Source organism: Stegostoma tigrinum, chromosome 31 (assembly GCF_030684315.1).
Source record: "Stegostoma tigrinum isolate sSteTig4 chromosome 31, sSteTig4.hap1, whole genome shotgun sequence".
NCBI classification, from domain to species: domain Eukaryota; kingdom Metazoa; phylum Chordata; class Chondrichthyes; order Orectolobiformes; family Stegostomatidae; genus Stegostoma; species Stegostoma tigrinum.
The window spans coordinates 12,469,465-12,485,498 of NC_081384.1; the positions used below are offsets into that span (position 1 = coordinate 12,469,465).

Here is a 16,034-nt window from a genome sequence, read left to right on the forward strand (position 1 = left end):
ATGTGCTTTTTCTTCTCCTGTCACTAGGTTAAAGTGCCTGATAGCTCCCCTGTTCAAGGATCAGTGGTAAGCTGTTGGTTCTTTCGGCTGGATTATTTCAGATCTCAAAACCTAATAGATAACTTTAACCAAAAATTAGTGCTAATTGACATTCTGAACAAATCTTCTGAGTGTTGCTCAGCTGCTTTCTATCATATCGTATCAGCTCAGTCCTCCTGACTATGACTTGTATACCTTTATTTTCTCTGAAATTGTCTGGTATCTTCCACACTGACACAGTGTCGCTAACTGAGACAAATAAATTTATTCTTTAATTGCTGTTTAAACAACTCAACTGAGTGCATTTCATAAGCTGGGGGTAAGGAGAGTTTAGAAATTAATGGTTGCTTGCAAATTCCTGCCCCAAAGGAAAAAGAAATCACAGTCTTTCTTTTCTCTTAAAAAAAAGCTAATTGCAGGTTTTATGGTGCAAGACTTAAAGCAGAAAGTCATGGTACTGTTGAAATCGTAAGTCACAATTGCAATTTTCACACCTCCCTGGACTTATGTGCTGGAAATCAAGTCCTGCTGTCCCCGAGTTGTTAAGAACATTAAAGATTTTAAAATAAAGATATTAAATGTCCCAATTTACCTGATTTTCAGACCCAGGTTTGTAGAAAGCATGGAATAAAAATACTATTCAATTTGAGTCTAACTTCAGACAAACAGTTATAAACCATCGGCGCATATCACTACAAATTAAAACTCTAATTCCCTTACAAACTTTCCCTTATATACACACACAGGCAGACAAACAGGCAGGGAAAACTAGTCTTGGACAGAGGAAAACTGGGAAGGTAGTTCTGTGGTCAAGGACAGTACAAAGTCAAAAGCTGGGGTATACCACTATCGCAAAGGCCAGTGGGAATGGGAACCTTTCAAACATAAACAAAGGGCTGTAAATTTCAAAAGAAAACTAGCACAACATATCAAAATAGACTGCAAAACCTTCTGTAGGTATTTAAAAGGGAAGAGAGTTGCTCAGGTGAATGTTGGACCCTTGGAAGATGAAACTGGTGGGGAACAATGAAATGGTAGAGATGCAAAATCAGTACTTTGCCTCAGTTTTCATGGTGGAGGACAATATTACCATTCCTCTTTGTACAGCAAGTCATAGGCAATAGAAAGAGTAGAACTTAGAACAATCAACATTAATAGGGAAAACGTACTCAACAAACTATTAGGATTGAGAGCAGACAAGCAGACAACAGGTCTGATTCCCTAGGCTATTACAGGAAGTGATGGTGGAGACAGTGGATCCATTGTTTATAATATTACAAAATTCCCTGGACACGGGAAAAGTTCCAGTGGATTGGAAAAATGCTAATGTAATGCCCTTGTTCAAAAAGGGAGGGAGGCAGTATGTGGGAAATTACAGTCCAGTGAGTTTAACATCTGTTGGCAAAATGTTAGAATCAATAATCAAGGAAGCAATATCAGGACATTTGGAAAGTTAAAACGCTATCCATCAGAGCATGGTCTTCTGAAGGTCAAATCATGTTTGACTAATTTACTAGAGTTCTTTGAAGACATAACAAGCCATGTGGACAATAGGGATCCTGCAGATGAAATACATCTGGACTTCCGGAAGGTATTTGATAAGGTGCCACACAAAAGATTAAATCACAAGGTTGGATTGTATGGGATTGGGGTAATCTATTAAGTTTGGACAGGTGACTGGAAGACGAGGAGTCGGGACAAATGGGTTTTTTTCTGGTTGGCAAGAACAAACTAGTGGGGTGCCATGGGGTTCAGTCCTTGGACCCCATCTATTTACAATCTACATTAATGACTTGGGTACAAGGATAGAAGGCTCTATAGCAAAATTTGCAAACAACACAAAAATAGGTGGGATGCTAATTGCAATGAGAAAATAACAACCTCACAAATGGATATAGATAGGTTAGGAGAGTGGGCCAAAATGTGGCAGATAGAGTTTAGCATAAGAGTGAGGTCATGCATTTTGGTCAGAAAAATGAGAGGGGGACCTGTAATCTCAATGGGGAGAGACTTCAGGCTGCTCCAGTGCAGAGGGATCTGGGTGTCCTCATTCATGAGCCACGAAAACAAGCAGGTAATAAAGAAAGTGAATGGAATGTTGGCTTTTATGGCTAAAGGAATGGCATATAAAGTAAGGAAGTATTGTTGCAACCATGCAAGGCATTGGTGAGACTGCACCTGGAATACTGTGCACAGTTTTGGTCCCCTTACTTGAGGAAAGATGTGGTGGAATTGGAAGCAGTCCAGAGGAGGTTCACTAGATTGATCCCAGAGATGAGGGTATTTCATTTGATTAGTGATTGAACAGTTGAGGCCCAGACTGTCTAGAATTTAGAAGAATGAGGGGAGATCAAATTGAGGTATTCAAGATGATTAAAGGTATAAATAAAAGAGATGTGGAGCGGATGCTTCCTCTTGTGGGGCATTCTAGGACAAGGGTCATAGCCTTAGGACACAGAGTAGCAAATGTAAAACAGAATTGAGGAGAAACTACTTCTCCCATAGGGTGAGTCTGTGAAATTCACTAACCTAAAGTGCGGTGGATGCTGGGACAGTGAGTAAGTTTAAGGAGCGCTCAGACAGAATGTTTCATTGGTAATGAGTTGACAGGTTATGGGGAGAAGGCAGGAAAATGAGGGAGAGGAGCATATCAGCCATGATCCAATGGCAGGGAGAACTTCAATTGGCCGAATGGCCTAATTCTGCTCCATGTCTTATAAACTTATGGGTCCTATCCATGGGTTGATGAGAGTAAACAGCGCAAAAGCTTTTCTAAGATTACAGAGGGATCTTGATTAAATGGGTCAACGGGCTGAAAAATGTTCCATCTGGATAAATGAGAGGTATTGCATTTTGATGAAACAAACAAGGGTAGGACTGATACAGTTAATAGCAGGACTATTGGTAGTGTTATAGAACATAGAGATCTAGGGGGCTGGTACATAATTTTTTGAAGTTTAAGTCACATAAAGACAGGGTGGTTTTGCAGTCTACCTTCATTGCTCAGTCCTTTGAGTATAGGAGTTGGAAAGTCATCTTGAAGTTGTACAGGACATTGGTGAGACCTCATCTGGAATATTGTGTTCAGTTCTGGTTGTCAGTTATAGGAAGGATATTATTAAGCTGGAGAGGGTTCAGAAGAGATTTACCAGAATGTTCCCAGGTATAAAAGCTTTGAGTTAGAGAAAGGCTGGATAGGATGGGACTATTTTCACTGGAGTGTAGGAGGTCAAGAGGCAACCTTATAGCGGTGTATAAAATAATAAGGAGTATAGATGGGGTTAATGTTAGTTGTCTTTTCCGTAGGACGGGGGATTTCAAGACTGGGGGCACATTTTTCAGATGATGAGAGAGAGATTTTAAAAAGACATGAGAAGCAAATGTTTTACACAGTGGGTGGTTTGCGTGTATAATGAACTTCTTGAGGAAGTGGTACAAGTGGGTACAATTATAACATCTAAAAGACAATTGGGTAAGTACGTGAATAGGAAAGGATTGGAGAGATATGGTCCAGAAGCAGGCAGGTGTTATTTTGGGATTATGTTCAGCATGGACTAGTTGGACCGAAGGGTCTGTTTCCATGCTCTGTCACTCTATAACTCTATGATCCTCATGATTCTAAGCTGGTCCAAATGTTGCTGTTTGGTCACTTTTCGCCAGGGGATACCACTGGTTTGCAAGAGGTACAGGGTGACTGATTGACTTCTGAAAGGTCTCTGACTAAACAGATAAAAAAAATAGTTTACAACAACAGCTAAAGGAAGGTCGAACTAGGTTTCTTTAATTTTAGAATGGTGTTTGCCGGCAGATAACGAGAGGGTCCGCAGCTGGAAGTGAAAGCACTTCTCCCTGTCCCAACCCAAACTGTTCAGTTACCGGAAAACTGGGTATTATAACAGGTGCCTATTATAACATTTACTGTAACCCACTGTCTGTGTGTACCTGTACCTGACTCACTAACTGTAACCCACTGTCTGTGTGTACCTGTACCTGACTCACTTACTGTAACCCACTGTCCGTGTGTACCTGTACCTGACTCACTTACTGTAACCCACTGTCTGTGTGTACCTGTACCTGACTCACTTACTGTAACCCACTGTCCGTGTGTACCTGTACCTGACTCACTTACTGTAACCCACTGTCCGTGTGTACCTGTACCTGACTCACTTACTGTAACCCACTGTCCGTGTGTACCTGTACCTGACTCACTTACTGTAACCCACTGTCCGTGTGTACCTGTACCTGACTCACTTACTGTAACCCACTGTCCGTGTGTACCTGCACCTGACTCATTTACTGTAACCCACTGTCCGTGTGTACCTGCACCTGACTCACTTACTGTAACCCACTGTCCGTGTGTACCTGTACCTGACTCACTTACTGTAACCCACTGTCCGTGTGTACCTGTACCTGACTCACTTACTGTAACCCACTGTCCGTGTGTACCTGTACCTGACTCACTAACTGTAACCCACTGTCCGGGTGTACCTGTACCTGACTCACTAACTGTAACCCACTGTCCGGGTGTACCTGTACCTGACTCGCTTACTGTAACCCACTGTCCGGGTGTACCTGTACCTGACTCGCTTACTGTAACCCACTGTCCGGGTGTACCTGTACCTGACTCGCTTACTGTAACCCACTGTCCGTGTGTACCTGTACCTGACTCGCTTACTGTAACCCACTGTCCGTGTGTACCTGTACCTGACTCGCTTACTGTAACCCACTGTCCGTGTGTACCTGTACCTGACTCGCTTACTGTAACCCACTGTCCGTGTGTACCTGTACCTGACTCGCTTACTGTAACCCACTGTCCGTGTGTACCTGTACCTGACTCGCTTACTGTAACCCACTGTCCGTGTGTACCTGTACCTGACTCGCTTACTGTAACCCACTGTCCGTGTGTACCTGTACATGACTCGCTTACTGTAACCCACTGTCCGTTTGTACCTGCACCTGACTCGCTCACTGTAACCCACTGTCCGTTTGTACCTGCACCTGACTCGCTCACTGTAACCCACTGTCCGTGTGTACCTGCACCTGACTCGCTCACTGTAACCCACTGTCCGTGTGTACCTGCACCTGACTCGCTCACTGGAACCCACTGTCCGTGTGTACCTGCACCTGACTCGCTCACTGGAACCCACTGTCCGTGTGTACCTGCACCTGACTCGCTCACTGTAACCCACTGTCCGTGTGTACCTGCACCTGACTCGCTTACTGTAACCCACTGTCCGTGTGTACCTGTACCTGACTCGCTTACTGTAACCCACTGTCCGTGTGTACCTGCACCTGACTCGCTTACTGTAACCCACTGTCCGTGTGTACCTGCACCTGACTCGCTTACTGTAACCCACTGTCCGTGTGTACCTGCACCTGACTCGCTTACTGTAACCCACTGTCCGTGTGTACCTGCACCTGACTCGCTTACTGTAACCCACTGTCCGTGTGTACCTGCACCTGACTCGCTTACTGTAACCCACTGTCCGTGTGTACCTGCACCTGACTCGCTTACTGTAACCCACTGTCCGTGTGTACCTGCACCTGACTCGCTTACTGTAACCCACTGTCCGTGTGTACCTGCACCTGACTCGCTTACTGTAACCCACTGTCCGTGTGTACCTGCACCTGACTCGCTTACTGTAACCCACTGTCCGTGTGTACCTGCACCTGACTCGCTTACTGTAACCCACTGTCCGTGTGTACCTGCACCTGACTCGCTTACTGTAACCCACTGTCCGTGTGTACCTGCACCTGACTCGCTTACTGTAACCCACTGTCCGTGTGTACCTGCACCTGACTCGCTTACTGTAACCCACTGTCCGTGTGTACCTGCACCTGACTCGCTTACTGTAACCCACTGTCCGTGTGTACCTGCACCTGACTCGCTTACTGTAACCCACTGTCCGTGTGTACCTGCACCTGACTCGCTTACTGTAACCCACTGTCCGTGTGTACCTGCACCTGACTCGCTTACTGTAACCCACTGTCCGTGTGTACCTGCACCTGACTCGCTTACTGTAACCCACTGTCCGTGTGTACCTGCACCTGACTCGCTTACTGTAACCCACTGTCCGTGTGTACCTGCACCTGACTCGCTTACTGTAACCCACTGTCCGTGTGTACCTGCACCTGACTCGCTTACTGTAACCCACTGTCCGTGTGTACCTGCACCTGACTCGCTTACTGTAACCCACTGTCCGGGTGTACCTGCACCTGACTCGCTTACTGTAACCCACTGTCCGGGTGTACCTGCACCTGACTCGCTTACTGTAACCCACTGTCCGGGTGTACCTGCACCTGACTCGCTTACTGTAACCCACTGTCCGGGTGTACCTGCACCTGACTCACTTACTGTAACCCACTGTCCGTGTGTACCTGCACCTGACTCACTTACTGTAACCCACTGTCCGTGTGTACCTGCACCTGACTCACTTACTGTAACCCACTGTCCGTGTGTACCTGCACCTGACTCACTTACTGTAACCCACTGTCCGTGTGTACCTGCACCTGACTCACTTACTGTAACCCACTGTCCGTGTGTACCTGCACCTGACTCACTGACTGTAACCCACTGTCCGGGTGTACCTGCACCTGACTCACTTACTGTAACCCACTGTCCGTGTGTACCTGCACCTGACTCACTTACTGTAACCCACTGTCCGTGTGTACCTGCACCTGACTCACTTACTGTAACCCACTGTCCGTGTGTACCTGCACCTGACTCACTTACTGTAACCCACTGTCCGTGTGTACCTGCACCTGACTCACTTACTGTAACCCACTGTCCGTGTGTACCTGCACCTGACTCACTTACTGTAACCCACTGTCCGGGTGTACCTGTACCTGACTCACTTACTGTAACCCACTGTCCGTGTGTACCTGTACCTGACTCACTTACTGTAACCCACTGTCCGTGTGTACCTGTACCTGACTCACTTACTGTAACCCACTGTCCGTGTGTACCTGTACCTGACTCACTTAATGTAACCCACTGTCCGTGTGTACCTGTACCTGACTCACTTACTGTAACCCACTGTCCGTGTGTACCTGTACCTGACTCACTTAATGTAACCCACTGTCCGTGTGTACCTGTACCTGACTCACTTACTGTAACCCACTGTCCGTGTGTACCTGTACCTGACTCACTGACTGTAACCCACTGTCCGGGTGTACCTGTACCTGACTCACTTACTGTAACCCACTGTCCGTGTGTACCTGTACCTGACTCACTTACTGTAACCCACTGTCCGTGTGTACCTGTACCTGACTCACTTACTGTAACCCACTGTCCGTGTGTACCTGTACCTGACTCACTTGCTGTAACCCACTGTCCGTGTGTACCTGTACCTGACTCACTTGCTGTAACCCACTGTCCGTGTGTACCTGTACCTGACTCACTTGCTGTAACCCACTGTCCGTGTGTACCTGCACCTGACTCATTTACTGTAACCCACTGTCCGTGTGTACCTGCACCTGACTCACTTGCTGTAACCCACTGTCCGTGTGTACCTGTACCTGACTCACTTACTGTAACCCACTGTCCGTGTGTACCTGCACCTGACTCACTTACTGTAACCCACTGTCCGTGTGTACCTGTACCTGACTCACTTACTGTAACCCACTGTCCGTGTGTACCTGCACCTGACTCACTTACTGTAACCCACTGTCCGTGTGTACCTGTACCTGACTCACTTACTGTAACCCACTGTCCGTGTGTACCTGTACCTGACTCACTTACTGTAACCCACTGTCCGTGTGTACCTGCACCTGACTCACTTACTGTAACCCACTGTCCGTGTGTACCTGTACCTGACTCACTTACTGTAACCCACTGTCCGTGTGTACCTGTACCTGACTCACTTACTGTAACCCACTGTCCGTGTGTACCTGTACCTGACTCACTTACTGTAACCCACTGTCCGTGTGTACCTGTACCTGACTCACTTACTGTAATCCACTGTCCGTGTGTACCTGTACCTGACTCACTTACTGTAACCCACTGTCCGTGTGTACCTGTACCTGACTCACTTACTGTAATCCACTGTCCGTGTGTACCTGTACCTGACTCACTTACTGTAACCCACTGTCCGTGTGTACCTGCACCTGTAACCAAATTTTCACTTGAGCAATGTGCTCAAGAATACAACTGTATTACAGAATGAATCAAGAGATGAAGAGGCTGGTCTTTTATTTGGTGGGTTATTTTCTGGAATATATTGTCTGGGAGTGTAGCGTGAGCAAATGCAATCTTGAATTTCAGAAGTGAACTGAATCTCTAGTTAAAAACAAAAGAAAACATGCATGGCTGTGGTGAATGTACATGGCAGTGGGACCAATGGATAATTCTCTTTTACTGAGCTTGCACAGAGATGATTGGCCAATGTGCTGACTTCTCTGGTCTATTATTCATTTTATAAGCCTGTTTCAGCGTTAGTGAAAAACAGGGAATAGCGAAAGGATAGTGGCCAAGCTTGGAAGGAAGCCTCTCTTCCTCCTTTTTCTCTCCAATCTCCTCTAGCCCCACGAGCTTTGCAAATCTGAGCATTCATCTAATGTCGTCCTGTTGACCATCTCCCATTTTAATTGCTCCATCATCCCTGACTGTCCATTTCCGCTTTGGAATTCCCTCTTAAATCTTTTCACCTCTCTGCCTGTCGTGTCTCCTCCTTTAATCCATTCTGTCAGCCCAAACACTCTGGGCGATTCACGGGCCATGTGCCCCAATACTTTCTAATGTCGCCAGGTGTCGCGTTGTTCTTGGCAATTCTACTCAGGTGTGCTTCATTATGTTAGAGGTGTTTTAGAAATGGGCGTTGCACTTAATCAGCTGGACCTGTGTCTGTTCTTTCTCCAGCTTCACCTGGTGGCTCTGAACACGCCCCTCACGGGTGAAATGACTGGGATCCATGGCGCTGACCTACAGTGTTTCCAGCAGGCTCGGGAAGCCAGATTGCAAGGAACTTTCCGAGCTTTCCTCACCTCCAATAACCAGGACTTGATCTCCATCGTGAGGAGATCTGACAGGATCGCCATACCAATTGTCAATCTCAAGGCAAGTACCTGTGGTGCAAGAGGGCTGCGAAAGAACTCTTTCAAAAAACCCGAAAGAACTGTGGACACTGTGAATCAGGAACAAAAGCAGAAGTTGCTGGTAAAGCTCAGCAAGTCTGGCAGTATCTGTGAAGGAAAAAATAGCTAACATTTTGGGTCCCATGACCCTTCCTCAGAACTGATGGTAGCTAGGAAAATGTTGGTTTTTATGCAGAAGATACAGCGGGTAGAGGAAGGGGATAGGGAATAAACAATAGATGAGATAGAACCGAAAGAGAGAGAAGAACATTTGGACAAAGAAATGATAATGATCACTAACAGCCTCCAATAACGATTCACTCTCCGAGCCCGATGGGTATCCATTTCATTGTCTGTCCACACACACAGTTCTGAGGAAGGGTCACCAGACCCGAAACATTAACTCTGTTTTGTCCTTCACAGATGCTGCCAGACCTGCTGAGCTTTTCCAGCAACTTGTTTTTGTTCCTGTGAAATAACTTACTGGCTGTGCTTGATACAGCAGTCCCACTGAAAAGCTGCTCTGTAAGAGAGATAATGGGAACTGCAGATGCTGAAGAATCCGACAAAACAAAGTGTGGAGCTGGATGAACACAGCAGGCCAAGCAGCATCTTAGCAGCACAAAAGCTAACGTTTTGGGTCTAGAAAGGTCTAGACCCAAAACATCAGCTTTTGTGCTCCTAAGATGCTGCTTGGCCTGCTGTGTTCATCCAGCCCCACACTCTGTAAGACAGAGGGCAGGATGTGCGTGAATGACACGGGACATGGTGAGATTTGTAACAGACCAGGCTTATCCCAACATCAGAATCAACACTCCTGCAGCTTTAGCGAAGTTCCAGCAAAATCACACTGTGAGGCTGGCACTTGCTGACTGGAGGTTATTGCTTGTTAAGTGGCCCAACTCACGGCATTAACATCGTATCAGAGATAATGGGAACTGCAGATGCTGGAGAATCCAAGATAACAAGGTATGGAGCTGGATGAACACAGCAGGCCAAGCAGCATCTCAGGAGCACAAAAGCTGACGTTTCGGGCCTAGACCCTTCATCAGAGAGGGGGATGGGGAGAGGGAACTGGAATAAATAGGGAGAGAGGGGGAGGCGGACCGAAGATGGAGAGAAAAGAAGATGGGTAGAGAGGAGAGTATAGGTGAGGAGGTAGGGAGGGGATAGGTCAGTCCAGGAAAGATGGACAGGTCAAGGAGGCAGGATGAGGTGGTAGGTAGGAAATGGAGGTGCGGCTTGAGTTGGGAGGAAGGGACCCCACCACCCAAGCTATTTTTCCATCCCCACCCTTGTCTGCCTTCCGGAGAGACCACTCTCTTCGTGACTCCCTTGTCCGCTCCACTCTCCCCTCCAACCCCACCACACCTGGCACCTTCCCCTGCAACCACAGGAAGTGCTACACTTGCCCCCACACCTCCTCCCTCACTCCTATCCCAGGCCCCAAGATGACCTTCCATATCAAGCAGATGTTCACCTGCACATCTGCCAATGTGGTATATTGCATCTATTGCACCCAGTGTGGCTTCCTCTACATTGGGCAAACCAAGCGGAGGCTTGGGGACCGCTTTGCAGAACACCTCCGCTCGGTTCGCAATAAACAACTGCACCTCCCAGTTGCGAACCATTTCAACTTCCCCTCCCATTCCTCAGACGACATCTCCATCATGGGCCCCCTGCAGTGCCACAATGATGCCACCCGAAGGTTGCAGGAACAGCAACTCATATTCCGCTTGGGAACCCTGCAGCCCAAGGGTATCAATGTGGACTTCACAAGCTTCAAAATCTCCCCTTCCCCCACTGCATCCCAAAACCAGCCCAGTTCTTCCCCTCTCCCTACTGCATCACAAAACCAGCCCAGCTCGTCCCTTCCCCCCAGCAACCCAAAACCAGCCCAGCCTGTCTCTGCTTCCCTAACCTGTTCTTCTTCTCACCCATCCCTTCCTCCCACCTCAAGCCGCACTTCTATTTCTTACCTACCACCTCATCCCGCCTCCTTGACCTGTCCATCTTCCCTGGACTGACCTATCCCCTCCCTACCTCCTCACCTATACTCTCCTCTCTACCTGTCTTGTTTTCTCTCCATCTTCGGTCCGCCTCCCCCCCTCCCTATTTATTCCAGTTCCCTCTCCCCATCCCCCTCTCTGATGAAGGGTCTCGGACCGAAACGTCAGCTTTTGTGCTCCTGAGATGCTGCTTGGCCTGCTGTGTTCATCCAGTTCCACACTTTGTTATCACCGCATTAATACCCAGCTCCCAATCCTTACCGAACACGTTGCCAGATGTTGACGGGGATGTCAGAGTGGGACAGGGTAACTGCAGCTCGCTGCTTGCTTCAAAGGATCTTCCTGTTGGACACTGGGCACCGTCAACCCAGGGCACGCTGCATGGGCACCAGCCAATGACAACGGTGTTCGTAGATTCATAGTATTCCTATAGTGCAGAAAGAGGCTATTCAGTCCATCAGGTCCACACCTACCCTACAAAGACCATCCCACCCAGATTCCCACCCCTCTCTATCCCCATAACACTGCATTTTTTATGGTTAACCCACCTGGCCTGCATAGCCCTGCACACTGTGGGCAATTTAACTCGGCCAATCCATCCGAACCTGCACATCTTTGGACTGTGAGAGGAAACTGGAGCATCTGGAGGGGACCCATGCAGACATGGGGAGAATGTGCAAACTCCACACAGTCACACAAGGCTGGAATTGAACCTGGGCCCATGGCACAGTGAGGCAGCCGTGCTAACCGCTGAGCACCCACTTGACATGTGTGTGCTTTAAAAATCCTCAAGGCATGTGTCTGACCCACTGACAGTTCTTTTCAATGCTGTACCTCAGGCTGCCCCAGTAACTCTCATTATCAGGATGCAGCAAGCATGCTGTGTGCTCGGGGACACACTGCAAGCTCATGGGCTACACCAGGCTGTATCTGCAGGCTTTTCACTCACTGGCATTGTGCTCACTCCCTCTGAACCTCCCAGGATACTGACAGCTTCCCTGCCTTGTCTGGTGATGTCTTTCCCCTCAGCAGACACCAGGCTAACCACACTGCTTCACTTACAATTACAGTAAATGCAGTGTGTCCCTGAGCACACGGTGTCCTTGTCAGTCAGTTCGAGGAAGTTAGCCTTTGGCCATGGGCTCCTGACACAATAAGTCAAGGGCAGTCTGTGCTTCCAGTCCAGGGGCTTGGACACATCAGCTCCTCAGCGAACTGACTCTGACCAGACGAGAGGAGAGGAACTGAATGTCAAGTGGTCCACCATTCATCCTGACACTTCCTGTCCTATTGAGGGCTGTTTACCTCCTGGAATGAGGGGGAAGCAGGAGTTAAAGGAGCTGAAAGTGGGTGGCAGAGCTGTTCCTGTTACTTCAGGCAGGAAGGTATTAGAGCGAGTGAGTAGACAGCACAGAAGGAAGGCAGGGTTAGTGTTGTCAGGGGTTGGGACAGGGGGCAGTGAGTGAAGGAAGACATAGCAGCCCATGGACGGGAGTCTGGGTGGGAGATGGATGCGGGAGCAGAGACAGAGCGAGAGTGCGGTATCATCGACCTTCTCCCTGCATTGCTGTACATTCCTCCAGGGGGCTGAGACTGCACTGATCTGGGGATGGGGAAATGGGGGGAAGCTCAGGCCAGGCTGGCATGGTCTGGTGTCGTGTTCCCCCCTGCTGGTTCTGAAGGCTAAGCTTGTCCTTTAGCCCATTCAGCAGGTGTCCACATCCTTGGCTGCACGGCGGGTGCTGATTTCTCTCCCTGTCTGCGGTGTCCAGGCTTAATATCAGCAAATGTGATGGGCAGCTCCAGGCTGACAGCATACAATGGGATTTCAATGATGGCACCCGTGCCTGGGGTAGGAGTCAATTCTGGGACATCCAGGATATGGTGAGTGTTAGAATGGGGCTAGAATTGGGTGGGGCAGTGCCTTATGGCCAGGATAGCTTGGTTAATGAAACAAGTTCAGTGAGTTGAGCCGAGAGAGGATCCTTCACGAAACTTAACGAAACAACCAAATAAATGTAAGTTCAGCCCCTTGAACGTAAAATGCAGGGCACAGATTGAATCTGCTGTGCAAAGAAACAGTGAATAACGAAACAGTACCAATGCTTTTTTATTTCATTCACTGGTGGGATGTGGGTGTTGCTGGCTGGCCAGCATTTCTTGCCCATCCCTAGTTGCCCTCGAGAAAGTGATGGTGAGCTGCCTTCTTGAACCGCTGCACTCCATGAGCTGCAGATCGACCTGCAATGCCCTCAGGGAGGGAATTTCAGTATCTATTTGCTGCAATATTCCCAGTTTCTGACCTGCATTTGTAGCCACAGTATTTATATAGCTAGCCCAGTTCCGTTTCTGGTCAGTGATAACCCCCAGGATGTTGTTTGTGGGGTGGGGTGGGGTGGGGGTGGGGGTGGTGGTGGTCAGTGATGGATCAGGTATTGAATGTCAATGGACGATAGTTAGATTGTCTTGTATTTAAATAGCGGGAATATTACTCGGCACATTGTCAGTCCAAATCTGGGTATTGTCCAGGTCGTGCTGCGTTTGTAAATGGATTGCTTCAGTTCCCGAGGAGTCACGAATGGTCTGAAGATTGGTCAATCGTTAGTGAACATTCCCCCCTGAAATGGCGTGTGTAAATCAGAATAATGTCTGCCAAAGCTGGATGTTTGTGAAGCTCAAAGTGCAGAAGTAAGAATCTAACAGTACATTTCCTGGAAAGATTGGCCGGGTATTAATGCAGCCTGGTGCAGCATTCCCTCCAGTTATCGTAGCTGTGCGGGCCCCTGCGTATGTGTGTGACAGTGACTCCCGACTGTCAGTGCCAGCTGGTTTATGGAAGCTTGGACTAGCTGCATGCACACAGCAACCATACACCTCAGGGACAACACTGGGCCAGTGTCAACTCAGCTATCCAGAAGGAAGAGTTCTCAAGTGATAGGAATAATGTAAGTGCTCCCCATCCAACACCTTAAAACATTCACCACCTCTGCCCAAAAAGCATGCGCTATCTTCAAAGAGCACTGAAGCAACTTGCCAATAGACCTTAGACAGTACCCCCCAAATTCACGACCACTCGCATCTAGAAGAACTGAAGGAGCAGCACCATCTGCAGGTTCCCCTCCAAGTGACACACCGTCCTGACTTGGAAATATATCACATGTTGTTTTATCAAAATCCCGGAATTCCTTTCCTAATAGCGTTGCGGATGTACTCTACACCTTGTGGATTGCGAGTTCACTGCCACATTGTCCAGGGAGGTGGGCAATAATTGCTACACTAGCCAAGGATGCCCACATCCCAATGGCAAATAAAAAGGAAATTCATCGCATCCCCATTGTTTTTCCTGCCAGTGGGTTACAGCTGGTGTCCTAGATCTGGTGGCTCAGTGGTTAGCACTGCAGCCTCACAGCGCCAGGGACCCGGGTTCAATTCCACCCTCGGGTGACTGTCTGTGTGGAGTTTGCACATTCTCCCTGTGTCTGCGTGGGTTTCCTCCCACAATCCAATGATGTGCAGGTTAGATGGATTGGCCATGGGAAATTGTCTCGTTAATATCCAGGGATGTGCAAGCAGCATGGATTAGCCTTGGGAAACATAGGGGAGTGGGCCTGGGTGGGATGCTCTTCAGATAGTTGATGTGGATTTGATGGGCCAACTGATCTGTTTCCACACCATAGGGATCCTATGATCATTTGCTTACTGCGGAATTTATTTCTTTTCAGGTTTTGGATCCTTTTTTTCCCCAAGGGTTTCCACTTATCCTGCTGTCACTTTGCCTTCTCTCATAAAGGGTCAATCCATTCAACTGCTTTTTTATCCTATAACTGTTGAAAAGTAACGTTCTGATCTAGTGCTTTCTTACAGGGTGAAACGCTGTTTTACAATTGGGACTCCCTCTTCAGTGGCTCCGGGGGACATTTTAACCCCAAGGTGCCTATATATTCATTCCAAGGACAAAATGTCATGACTCATTCCACATGGTGAGTACAGAACGTGTCAGAATCTGGCAGTCAACTCATAGCATCCTGGAGAATTGGCCGACATTGTATTCCTGTAAGACAGTAAGAACTGCCGATGCTGGAGTCTGAGATAACGCAGTGTGGAGCTGGAGGAGCACTGCAGGCCGGGCAGCGTCAGAGGAGCAGGAATGTTGACGTTTCAGATCAGGACCCTTCTTCAGAAATGGGGAGGGGGAAGGAAGCCCAGAAATAAATAGAGGAGGGGCAGGGCTGGGGAAGGTAGGTGGGATGGTGACAGGCATGTGCAGGTAGGGAGTGGTGAGGATTGGTTAGTGAGGTGGGTGGGGGTGGATAGGTGGGAGAGAAGACGGACAGGTTGTTTCAGGTCAAGGAAGCAAGAGAAAGGATAGGGGTGCTGGGGAAAGGTAGTTGGGGTGGTGACAGGTAGATGTAAGCAGGGGGTAGTGGAGATTGGTTGATGGGAAGGGTAGGGCAGATAGGTGGGACAGAAGATAGACAAGTTGTGACAGGTCAAGGAGGCAGGGATGAGAGGGAGGTTTGGACCTGGGATGATGCTGAGGGTGGGGAGATTTTAAAACTGGTGAGTTCCATGTTTGGGCCATCGGGCTGTAAGCTTCTGAGGCGGAATATGAGGTGCTGCAGTTTATGGGTTGCATCATTGTAAAACTGGAGGAGGCCCAGGATAGAGATGTCTCCCAGGGAGTGGGAGGGGGCGTTAGAATGGTTGGTGACCATAAGGTGTTGTCGATTATCATGTACAGAGTGCAGATGCTCCACGAAACAGTCCCTGAGTCTGCGCTCAGTTTCACTGATGTAGAGGAGGCCACATCGGGAGCAGCAGATACAGTAGACTAGGTTGGAGGATGTACAGGTGACTGTACTAACTTCACTAACATGTTTCACCCCAACCTCAAATTCATCTGGACCATCTCCG

The 16,034-nt window shown here is 48.3% G+C and overlaps 1 protein-coding gene across 1 annotated transcript in view; it reads left to right on the forward strand.

Moving 5' to 3' along the window:
• Positions 1 to 16,034, forward strand: part of LOC125466151 (collagen alpha-1(XVIII) chain-like) — a 123,209-nt gene that overhangs the window by 100,995 nt on the left and 6,180 nt on the right. Inside the window, exons 26-28 of the mRNA XM_059638786.1 lie at positions 28 to 66; positions 8,897 to 9,094; positions 14,985 to 15,100. Of these exons, the coding sequence (XP_059494769.1) occupies positions 28 to 66; positions 8,897 to 9,094; positions 14,985 to 15,100 (353 nt within the window). The remainder of the gene's footprint in view (positions 1 to 27; positions 67 to 8,896; positions 9,095 to 14,984; positions 15,101 to 16,034) is intronic.